At 48.2% G+C, this 11792-nt stretch overlaps 1 protein-coding gene and 1 long non-coding RNA gene across 2 annotated transcripts in view; both read right to left on the minus strand.

The window, feature by feature from the left end:
• The window catches only part of IFFO2 (intermediate filament family orphan 2), a 47896-nt gene extending 44234 nt beyond the window's left edge, over nucleotides 1–3662 (minus strand). Inside the window, exon 1 of the mRNA XM_011379762.2 lies at nucleotides 3621–3662. Within this exon, the coding sequence (XP_011378064.1) occupies nucleotides 3621–3662 (42 nt within the window). The remainder of the gene's footprint in view (nucleotides 1–3620) is intronic.
• Nucleotides 3663–3933: 271 nt separating this feature from the next.
• LOC111731439 lies at nucleotides 3934–8600 on the minus strand. The gene is made up of 2 exons (XR_002777133.1): nucleotides 7924–8600; nucleotides 3934–5334 (listed from the first exon to the last, which is right to left on the minus strand). It is a non-coding gene; the product is annotated as an uncharacterized LOC111731439 (long non-coding RNA).
• Between the last annotated feature and the right edge of the window lie 3192 nt (nucleotides 8601–11792).

Genomic DNA, 11792 nt, shown 5'->3' on the forward strand with positions numbered 1-11792 from the left:
TGGCTCCTCCCACTAGCGGGCTCCTCGGGTCTCTCGGCTCCATTGACCGGCGGCCTACAGCTCTGGCTCCGCCCAGGTCCCGCTGGACCACGCCCTCTCCTGCTCTGGGTCCTGCCGCCCCGCCCGGCTCCGATTTTTTGCCGGGGGACATGGACCGCAGAGCTGCATCTGGCACGCGGTTAGCTGATGCCGCCGCAGAGCCAGCCCGGCCTCTTAAAGGGACCAGCAGACTCGGCAGCGCTTGTTTCCTCCTTTAGGAAGCCCTTTCTTCCACGTCCTCTGCCAAGGAGGCTCCGCTTCTCCCCCACCCCAATTCCCCAGACCCCATATTCCCACGGGGTGCGATACACCTCGGCCTGGAAGGACTAGGGGACCATAGATCTATCTGTATCCCACCCCACTTTAGCCTGGGCGTTCTTCCCAGGATAAGGCCGCTCTTCCGCCGTCACGTTTCCCACGCGGTTGACCCAGGCAGCTCCTGGACTGCTTGTGCCCAAGATCGGCCTGGGCACTGCAGAGCCCTCTGGTCCACGGGCCCACTGAGGCTCTTCGCCGATGGGGGGTGGTGCGAGGGGATGCCACGCGAAGACCCTCCGGAAATGACATCCGCCTGCTCAGCCTGGGCTGCTGCCCTTCCCCCTCCCATGATGACAGACCACTTCTCTCCACCACCACACGCATTTGATGCTGCTGACTTCAGAGCTGGAGGTCCATTTCATTGAGCCACTTAGGGGGTTGCATGGGGGAGGAACCGGTCTGGAGGGCAGAGCCAATCCGAGGACGCATTCATTCATTCATTCATTCATTCATTCAAATCTGTTTTCAGATCTACCACCCTAAAGAATAGGTTCTCCAATCTCCTGGTGTTGCTAGAACCAATTTGCAAACATCTATCATTATTTTTATATGGTAATAATAGCTCCCATTATTGAGTACTTAGTTTATGTCACGTGCCATACTTAGTTATCCCCATTTTACAGAGATCACTGAGATAGGAGGAACACCAAGCCATCCCAAAGCGCATGCTCTAACTCTCCTTCAGAAGCTGCGGCCTCTTGCCCATTTCCCCATCTGATCCTCACCTCAGAGGCTGGTAACCCCCTCCTTTGAGCACCTTTGGCTTGTGCTGTGTACACTTAACCAAATATGTGGCATGTTCCAAATTCTGGCCACGTATTTTGAACTGCAATTTAATATTTGTCTCGTTAACTTTTGTGTTTGTTTTTCCCCTTGTGTGTAAGCTTGAGGGCAGGTACCCTGTTCTACAGGGACAATGGCTTGGTTTTTCAGTGACAAAAGAGACACAGGCTTACTCTAGGGTGAGGTCGTGGCTGTGATGTTAGTCTGCTGTTTTGATTCAGTCACAAGAGCAACCCCTCCACATGGTTCCTTCCCTCACTCCTAGCTCCTTGCTCCCTGCCAGAATTGGCTCACCTTTACAACACTCGGTGCTGAAACTCACCTGCCCTGAAACCTTTCTCTGCTTAGCCCAACCCAACATGGTCAATGCTCTTCACTCTGTTCTCTCACATCCTGGTGATTTTCTTGTTTATCTAACCTAAAGAGTCAAAACTCCTTTGTCTTAAAGCGGGAATTCATGGACCGCCCCACCCCCCTACCCCCAACCCCCACCAAGGGTCCTGAGGATAGAATTCTGAGTGGCCTGTGACATTGGGATGGACAAAAATTATATCTTCATTTCACTAGTCTCTAAATGGTATTTAGTACTTCCTTTGATCATGAACGCAGGCAACAAGAAGTTCCTGTGGTTTTGTCACTAAGAGAAATCACAGATGTTTTCACATCACACGTCAGTTACTATAGCTATCTCAAACTATTGTTTAAGCTACCATAACTCTGAAAGTAAGATCATATCAGACTCACCGCTAAATCTTATTATTTAATGTATTAATAAAAAAGCACATGTTACTATATCACAAAAGTTTTTAAATATTTCAATAATTGTATTTTAGTAAAATTGTTTTCATTGCAATTCAAATGCAATATTTAAAAATTATTCTGAAGGCGGCCATGAGCTTCATCAGATGCCCATAGAGCCTGCGGGACAGAAAGGGTTAAGAAGCCACACCTGGGGAGTGGTTCCCCGCAGCCCTTTCTAGGAAGAATCTGTTCTGCCAACAGAATTGCCCTGGAGTTGGGCTGTGAAACCCTGAGGGAGGGGTGCAGCCCCGTCCTGGGCACTGGAGAGAGTCAGACATTCCATAATTATGTATTGAGCATCTGCTCTGGCACAGCTCCCGCCTGAACGCTGGGGAAACAACAACTAAAGTTGCTCTGGGGGAGCTAATGGGGACAGATAATCAAAAAGACCATCCCAAGATGCGGGAAGGGGACAGGGGAGGGAAACCTGACTGGGGAGGAGATGGCTGGCCAGAAGTTCTGAAGGAAAAGGAGGAGGTCACACCAGGGCTTGAAAAGATTTCCAGCTGACTCGTTGAAACACATGTACAAACAAAATGGCTTAGAAAATAGTCCTTTGGCCACACAGATACGAAAGCAAGATGCTGTGTGTCTTGCTCTTCGTGGGTAAGATGAGAGGGGAGGCCAACCTAATGTTCTAGCTAAGGTGATGAGCTCTCTCCATTTGCCCAGGGGTTTCCCTTGATGCAGGGTGTTGGATGCTAAAACCCAGAAGGTCCCAGGCAAACCAAGACACGGTGGGCATCTTGGTATCAGCACATAGCTCTGGAGACTTCTGAGCCCCGGAAGCTCAGAGTGCAGCAAATCCAATGCTCCCAGCCACATGGAGCTCAGAGTGCAGCAAATCCAATGCTCCCATTTTAGAGACAAGAGAATTGAGGCCTGCATTGGGGTAGGGACTAGCCCCAAGCAAATCCAATGCTCCCATTTTAGAGACAAGAGAATTGAGGCCTGCATTGGGGTAGGGACTAGCCCCAGGTTGCCCAAATAATTAGTGACAAATCTTGGTCTAGAATTCTGGTCCCATTCCCTGTCCAATGCTCAGTCCTACTCCAAGTGGTACAGTAAAGTCAATAGTTTCTTCCCCCTCAGTCCTGGAGGTCATCTATCATCCAAAAAGACTATAGGTGGGTCCTCGGGGGCGGGGGGGGGCCAACAGACAGGCGTATCCCTTGGAGGGATGCCAGCCTCCACCCTCTGAACAAGGGTGGGTTTTCTTAGTGGGGCACCTCCATGTGGCCCTGAAAATCACAGCAGTGTGTCTGATCCACCTGGCCTCTTCTTGGAGGCAGGAAGGGAGAGTATTTCCAGAGAGACGAACTTTTGAGCCAAAGCCAGCTTAGGTTTAGATCTCTGCTCCAGCTGTGTGACCTGGCAAGTCACTTCACTTCTCCGACCTTCCATTACCTCATCAGTTAAAGGGGCATAACTTCACCCACAAGGCCCTTCCTATACCCTCTGACTCTGTCACAGCCACCCTGCCAGTGCATCGAAGTGCATGGAAGTCTCTCAATAAACAGCTGCTCAATGAATAAATAAAGGAATGAAAGAATGAATGAATGGCCACACGGTTTTCATTCTCCCCACCCCTCTGTCTTGCCATTTCACCTGGTAAGTACCCCTCGTCCTTCAGGTACCAGCCATAAGCACAACACTTTCTCTGCCCTCTCAGCACCTACGAGGTCTAGATTGGGGTGCTTCTTCGAGGCTATCCGCACCATGTCTACCCCATGACAGTACCAGGTACACCATCTTGTCATCGCTGGCTTTTTCATCCACATCTCTACCCTACCCTAACTCCAACCCCCAACACTCATTATACCATGATCTCCATAGGGCAGGGACCTTGAACCAGGATCAGGTCTAGTTCACCACTATAACCTCATATCCTACCACAGTTCCTGGCACATAATAGGTGCTCAAAAAAGATGAACTCAAGTAAACAAGTGAACAAGCTATTAGTGCTGGTAAAAATGTCTAGAAACTACATGATAGGTGCTCAATAAATGTTTAATTGTTATGTTTTAATTACATTTCTTTGTTTTACAACATATTGAAGCATACTTTACATATTATACAATTCACCCCGTTCGATGGTTTTTAATAAATTTACCAAGCTGTGCAACTATCACTACAAATCTGTTTCAGAGTATCTCATCTCTCTCAATAAGATCTCTCGTGCCCATTTATTGTTACTCCTCGCTTCTAGCCCCTGTCCCAGGCAACCCCTTATCTACCTTCTGTCTCTATGGATTTGCCTTTTCTAGACGTTTCACATAAATGGAATCATACAATACGTGATCTCCTGCGCCAGGACTCTTTCAGTAAGCATAGTTTTTGAGGTTCATCCACGTCATAGCCACGTTAGGTTGTTCCTTTTTATTGACAATCTCTTTTTATATTTTGATAGTTTGAATTTTTCATTACCTTATTTACTTTTCTGCACTTCAGTTCCTCATCTGGAAATAGACCTAATAAGAATATCATCTACCTGCTAGGGTGGTCATAAGGGTTAAATGAGTTAATACATGCAAAGTCAGCTCAGTAAATATTAACTATTATTACCATAATTTTTTTCATTCTTTTTGCTTAGGCAAATGTGGAAAGCCCTTAAATGTATAAGGAGGCTGGAAAAAAATAAGCATCTCTAAGGACCAATCTCAGACCCAACGGCCTTCTAAGTTCCGTCCTGCTATCGGGGAGAGTAAACTTCTTTCTCTCCTGTGTCCCCCATCCCCACCTGCAGGCTGCAGTTTCTAGAACATTCTCATCAGGTTTCTTCATGGCAAAATGAAAGAGACCAGTAAAACATGACGGCACAAGGGAAAGGGAGTGGCTGCAAGTCTCATGTGATGCTACAGGTGAAAATTAATCCCTTAAGCAAAACAGCAAATTTTTCAAGTGTTCCTTCTCTCCTCCCGAAAACCAACGATAACAATAACAAAAAAAAAAAAAAAAAAAAAACCTGGCAGAAAGGGTGACTCTGGCTCACCTCTGCAGCTGCAGCACGTTGCCGGGCCTCCTCCTTGGCACCTCCGGGCTTATAAGTGGCTTAAGCTGTCTGTTGGCTCAACAATTATTCTGGGTGGGTTCGCCTTCCTTGCAAAGGGCGTGGGTTTCACCGGCATCGGGGCGCCAGAGCATCCCACTGGCTGCCCAACAGCGCCGATCTTGGTCAACAGCCTTGGGGGAGCCCTGGCGGCTTTCGGCACCTCTCCAGGCTTCCGCTTTTGTGATGTAGTAATATGTCTCATGAAAGCCAGCTGGGAAGCACTGTATCACCTGGCAATATGGCAGTGTGGTTATGAGCAGGGGATCCAGAGCCAGGCTCCATCAAATAACTGTGCGACTATGAGCAAGTGACTCAACTGCTCTGTGCCTCGGTTTCCCCCTCTGTGAAATGGAATAGTAGTAGATACCGTGAGCATGTATAAAGCGCTCAGAGCAGTACTTGGCATGGATTAGGTGTTAGCTACCATGAACCAGCGTTTCTTGAACCTCTAGTATGTGCCAGGCACCATTCTAGGTGGTGGTTTGAGCTCCATGTGACAGGAAATCAAGGCCAGTGGTTGTGGGAGCCTAACCAGGGCCATGCCAGATTACTGTAGGGGAACCACGAGTTTGGGAGGCCCTTGCTTTCAGGCCTTCTTCTCTGATTCCTATATGACAGGCATCCATTAAACATCTCCTTTACCCTGCCTCCATCGCTAAAACTTCACATGTTAAAGACTCTCCTTACAGATGGGGAAACTGAGGCCCAGCAGGGTGAAGGAGCCTATCGAAGAACACACGATTCATGGCATAGTTGAGCTCTGAACTTGACTATGAACTCTGAGTCCTATCCATCTCGCTCTGACTGCATGCAGCTCCTTCCTCAATAACTCGAAGATGGAACATTAAAACATGGACCCAAGGGCCGAGCTGTCGAAGTGATTTCTGGCAACCTATTCCACAGAGGAAACCTTCAATGAGTGCAAAGAGGCACAGAGAAGCGAGGTGCAGGGGCGTCATCGAGAGAGCCAGAGCCAAGATGAGAAAGAACGCCATGCCCTCCTGCCACTGGGCCTTTGCACATGCTGATTGCTCCTCCAGGAACACTGTTTCCCCTTCTCTCTGGCTAGTTCTTACTTATCCTTCAGATCTCAGCTTCGGTCACTTCTCCTTTGTTCGTTGTCTTGTTTTGACTTTGTATTGAGGCGCAACTCACATTAAGCGCACAAACATTACGTGTGCAGCTCAGTGACATTCTACGTATGCGCACCCGATATATTCACCACCCACACCATTCCCCACACACTGGAAGGCTCCCTCATGCTCCCTTTCACCGGCAGCTCCCAAAAGTAATCAAGGCCAGTGGTTATGGGAGCCTAACCTTTCTCACCACGGAACCCTTCCTAACCTCATGTAAATGGAATCACACAGTACGTTTTGGGCTTCTTTTGCTCGCTCTTATCTGTATGAGATCCATCCATGTACTTGCGTGTAGCACTATTTTGTTTTTCTGCTTCGCCGTGTAGTATTTTCTGGGATGATCCTATCACGATCTGTTTATTTTACTGCAGGTGGATGTTTGGGTGGTTTCTAGTTTGAGGCTACTTGGGGTAAAACCACTACAAACTTTCTTGTGTATGTCATTTGGTGAACATATACAATGTTCCTCTTGGGTATAAATCAAGGGACGGGACTGCCGCGTCCTGGGGGATGTGTATGTTTAGAGTTAGGAGGTACTGCCAGTTTTCCAAGATGGCTGTACAAATTTGCACCCCCTTCAGCAGTGTGTGATGGTTCTGATAGCTCCCTTCAGCAGTGTGTGATGGTTCTGATAGCTATCAGATATATTAATATTTAATACCGTCAGTCCTTTTTATTTTAAACTTTCTGGTGAATGTGAAGGGTTGTAGCAATTCCCCCTAGAAGCCACTCTGCAACCCCTAGACCAAGGTGGAGGCTTCCTGCTCCTCTTTCTAGATTCGTTTCTCTGTAGCATCCCCCAGTTCTCTCTCTCCCTCACCTCATGCAAAGAACGCTCCTTGAGAGAGAAAAGGGCACCATCCTTCTGACCCACAGCCAAACCCCGTCACCCCCGTCCCAGGCCACCCATCCTCTTGCAGTGCATCTAGAAGTCCGGCCCTGAAGATGAAGGGCTCTCTCTTTGATGTACTCTAATTAATATCAAGCCCAATGCTTAATGAGCTAGCTTCTTACTGGGTGTGAGATACCAGGCCTCCCTGAGCCTCAGTTTCCTCTTCTATAAATAAGAATGATACCTCTGCCTCATACGGTTGTGGTGAGAGCCGAATGAAATGCTATGTATTAAGTCCTTGGAAGGGTGCCTGGCAGAGGGGGAGTAACTCTCTGAGGTCACTCTAAAACCCACAGCCCTCTTTCAGGATATGACCTCTCCTACTTCATTCTTTTCATCATTGGAAAGCTCTACAAAGTGTCCAGCTGCATGAAGCAATGCATCCATCTCCACCCGAAGAGATGGGTCCCTAACCTCAAAAACCAACAAGTCCTGGGAGCCTTCTCTCTGCTCCACACAGAGCCTCTCACTCGTTCCTCACGTTACCCTGCTCGGTCAACTCCGAAAGCAATGGTTCACGTGCCAGACATCGTATTGTTTTCCCATGCACCATCTCATTCTATCCCAACCTCATCAATTTGAGGGAAGGGCTGTCATTCCCCTTTTCCAGATGGAGAAACTGAGGCTCGGGGAGGGGAAGCTTGGCCTTTGTTCCAGGGGCAGGAGATCTGAAACCTTAAGCCAGGTCTCGTAGGTCTGCTGCAATGTCCACACCAACCTCAGGACAAGCAGGGGGGTGGGGGGCGCCTCTGCCTGGAGGGCCAGGATAAGCTCACAGTTGTCAGGGAGGCCCTGGGCATTCCAGAAACCACAAGGGAGGACAGGGCAGGGAAGTCCTTACCCTGTGAGGTCCGTCTTCCCTACTGGCTTGTTTTTCGAGCTTGGTGAATCCCACTTACCTCATCTGTGATTTCTGCTGTGCAAACAGCTTTCTCACGTGTCAGACGAAGCCCTCAGAGGAGGGCAGGGCCGGGCTTCTGTTGCCTCGTGGTCCTATCTCTGTTGAAACAGATGTCCCAGCAATGGAGACACCTCCTGGGAGGCGACTGCAAAGAAAAGGGTGAGTCAAAGGCCTTCTTCCCAGAGGACTGCCCCTTCCAATGCCATTAAAAGGAGGAATGCGTCTGAGCTCATCCCGGCCCAGCCCCCGATGACAGGAATGGCTCCCTAATTGTCCTTAATGCAACTTCCAAATGACTCGTCTCAGAAAGTCACTATGTCAGCCCCGGTGACTTCCCCAACAGCTGTTTCATAACTGCAGAGGCCTCGGCCAGTGAGAAGCTTCCTTGGTCTACCTCTGCCCTACAACTTCCGGCCCAGCTCGAAAGAGATGATGGGAGTCACCGAGGCATCCAGCAACAGGGGATTGACTAAATATGTCATGTCACATTCATAAGTAACACTCGGCAATCTAGAAGATAATACACACCTATATTTATTGGCATAGAAAGAGGTCCACCACTTATCACGGATATGAAAAGGCACGCTATAAATCCCATTTAAAAAATGTTTGTCTTATGCCTATGGGGTTGTCTGTGTGTATATACGTAGAAAAAAAAATCTGTAAGGGTATCCAAAAGGTCAGCAGGGCTCTGACTGCATGCAGCTCCTGCCTCAATAACTCGAAGATGGAACATTAAAACATGGACCCAAGGGCCGAGCTGTCGAAGTGATTTCTGGCAACCTATTCCACAGAGGAAACCTTCAATGAGTGCAAAGAGGCACAGAGAAGCGAGGTGCAGGGGCGTCATCGAGAGAGCCAGAGCCAAGATGAGAAAGAACGCCATGCCCTCCTGCCACTGGGCCTTTGCACATGCTGATTGCTCCTCCAGGAACACTGTTTCCCCTTCTCTCTGGCTAGTTCTTACTTATCCTTCAGATCTCAGCTTCGGTCACTTCTCCTTTGTTCGTTGTCTTGTTTTGACTTTGTATTGAGGCGCAACTCACATTAAGCGCACAAACATTACGTGTGCAGCTCAGTGACATTCTACGTATGCGCACCCGATATATTCACCACCCACACCATTCCCCACACACTGGAAGGCTCCCTCATGCTCCCTTTCACCGGCAGCTCCCAAAAGTAATCAAGGCCAGTGGTTATGGGAGCCTAACCTTTCTCACCACGGAACCCTTCCTAACCTCATGTAAATGGAATCACACAGTACGTTTTGGGCTTCTTTTGCTCGCTCTTATCTGTATGAGATCCATCCATGTACTTGCGTGTAGCACTATTTTGTTTTTCTGCTTCGCCGTGTAGTATTTTCTGGGATGATCCTATCACGATCTGTTTATTTTACTGCAGGTGGATGTTTGGGTGGTTTCTAGTTTGAGGCTACTTGGGGTAAAACCACTACAAACTTTCTTGTGTATGTCATTTGGTGAACATATACAATGTTCCTCTTGGGTATAAATCAAGGGACGGGACTGCCGCGTCCTGGGGGATGTGTATGTTTAGAGTTAGGAGGTACTGCCAGTTTTCCAAGATGGCTGTACAAATTTGCACCCCCTTCAGCAGTGTGTGATGGTTCTGATAGCTCCCTTCAGCAGTGTGTGATGGTTCTGATAGCTATCAGATATATTAATATTTAATACCGTCAGTCCTTTTTATTTTAAACTTTCTGGTGAATGTGAAGGGTTGTAGCAATTCCCCCTAGAAGCCACTCTGCAACCCCTAGACCAAGGTGGAGGCTTCCTGCTCCTCTTTCTAGATTCGTTTCTCTGTAGCATCCCCCAGTTCTCTCTCTCCCTCACCTCATGCAAAGAACGCTCCTTGAGAGAGAAAAGGGCACCATCCTTCTGACCCACAGCCAAACCCCGTCACCCCCGTCCCAGGCCACCCATCCTCTTGCAGTGCATCTAGAAGTCCGGCCCTGAAGATGAAGGGCTCTCTCTTTGATGTACTCTAATTAATATCAAGCCCAATGCTTAATGAGCTAGCTTCTTACTGGGTGTGAGATACCAGGCCTCCCTGAGCCTCAGTTTCCTCTTCTATAAATAAGAATGATACCTCTGCCTCATACGGTTGTGGTGAGAGCCGAATGAAATGCTATGTATTAAGTCCTTGGAAGGGTGCCTGGCAGAGGGGGAGTAACTCTCTGAGGTCACTCTAAAACCCACAGCCCTCTTTCAGGATATGACCTCTCCTACTTCATTCTTTTCATCATTGGAAAGCTCTACAAAGTGTCCAGCTGCATGAAGCAATGCATCCATCTCCACCCGAAGAGATGGGTCCCTAACCTCAAAAACCAACAAGTCCTGGGAGCCTTCTCTCTGCTCCACACAGAGCCTCTCACTCGTTCCTCACGTTACCCTGCTCGGTCAACTCCGAAAGCAATGGTTCACGTGCCAGACATCGTATTGTTTTCCCATGCACCATCTCATTCTATCCCAACCTCATCAATTTGAGGGAAGGGCTGTCATTCCCCTTTTCCAGATGGAGAAACTGAGGCTCGGGGAGGGGAAGCTTGGCCTTTGTTCCAGGGGCAGGAGATCTGAAACCTTAAGCCAGGTCTCGTAGGTCTGCTGCAATGTCCACACCAACCTCAGGACAAGCAGGGGGGTGGGGGGCGCCTCTGCCTGGAGGGCCAGGATAAGCTCACAGTTGTCAGGGAGGCCCTGGGCATTCCAGAAACCACAAGGGAGGACAGGGCAGGGAAGTCCTTACCCTGTGAGGTCCGTCTTCCCTACTGGCTTGTTTTTCGAGCTTGGTGAATCCCACTTACCTCATCTGTGATTTCTGCTGTGCAAACAGCTTTCTCACGTGTCAGACGAAGCCCTCAGAGGAGGGCAGGGCCGGGCTTCTGTTGCCTCGTGGTCCTATCTCTGTTGAAACAGATGTCCCAGCAATGGAGACACCTCCTGGGAGGCGACTGCAAAGAAAAGGGTGAGTCAAAGGCCTTCTTCCCAGAGGACTGCCCCTTCCAATGCCATTAAAAGGAGGAATGCGTCTGAGCTCATCCCGGCCCAGCCCCCGATGACAGGAATGGCTCCCTAATTGTCCTTAATGCAACTTCCAAATGACTCGTCTCAGAAAGTCACTATGTCAGCCCCGGTGACTTCCCCAACAGCTGTTTCATAACTGCAGAGGCCTCGGCCAGTGAGAAGCTTCCTTGGTCTACCTCTGCCCTACAACTTCCGGCCCAGCTCGAAAGAGATGATGGGAGTCACCGAGGCATCCAGCAACAGGGGATTGACTAAATATGTCATGTCACATTCATAAGTAACACTCGGCAATCTAGAAGATAATACACACCTATATTTATTGGCATAGAAAGAGGTCCACCACTTATCACGGATATGAAAAGGCACGCTATAAATCCCATTTAAAAAATGTTTGTCTTATGCCTATGGGGTTGTCTGTGTGTATATACGTAGAAAAAAAAATCTGTAAGGGTATCCAAAAGGTCAGCAGGTGGTTTTTACTTTTTACCAATATATTTATGTGTTTTCTCAATAATAATAATAATTGTTAAAAAGCTCTATGCTAGGCGTAAGAGTGAGCAGTTTACCAGCGATATCTTATTTAATCCTCATATGAAGACGACAAGGTCAGTAAAATTCTTTCCTCATTTGACAGTGAATATTTATTACTTTTAAAAGAAGAAAAATGGAAAAACTTTTTCACTTTAAAAAAAATAAACAACTCGTATCACATATGGCTACAGAAGAGGCAATGGGCCATGTGGGGTGTAAAGATAAATTCTCTGCATAGGATGTGGCCCTTGACTTCAAAGGAGGTTCCAGGTCCAGGTACCCAAATAAGTGGAAC

The sequence above is a fragment of the Pteropus vampyrus genome, unplaced genomic scaffold (genome assembly GCF_000151845.1).
Source record: "Pteropus vampyrus isolate Shadow unplaced genomic scaffold, Pvam_2.0 Scaffold374, whole genome shotgun sequence".
NCBI lineage: Eukaryota > Metazoa > Chordata > Mammalia > Chiroptera > Pteropodidae > Pteropus > Pteropus vampyrus.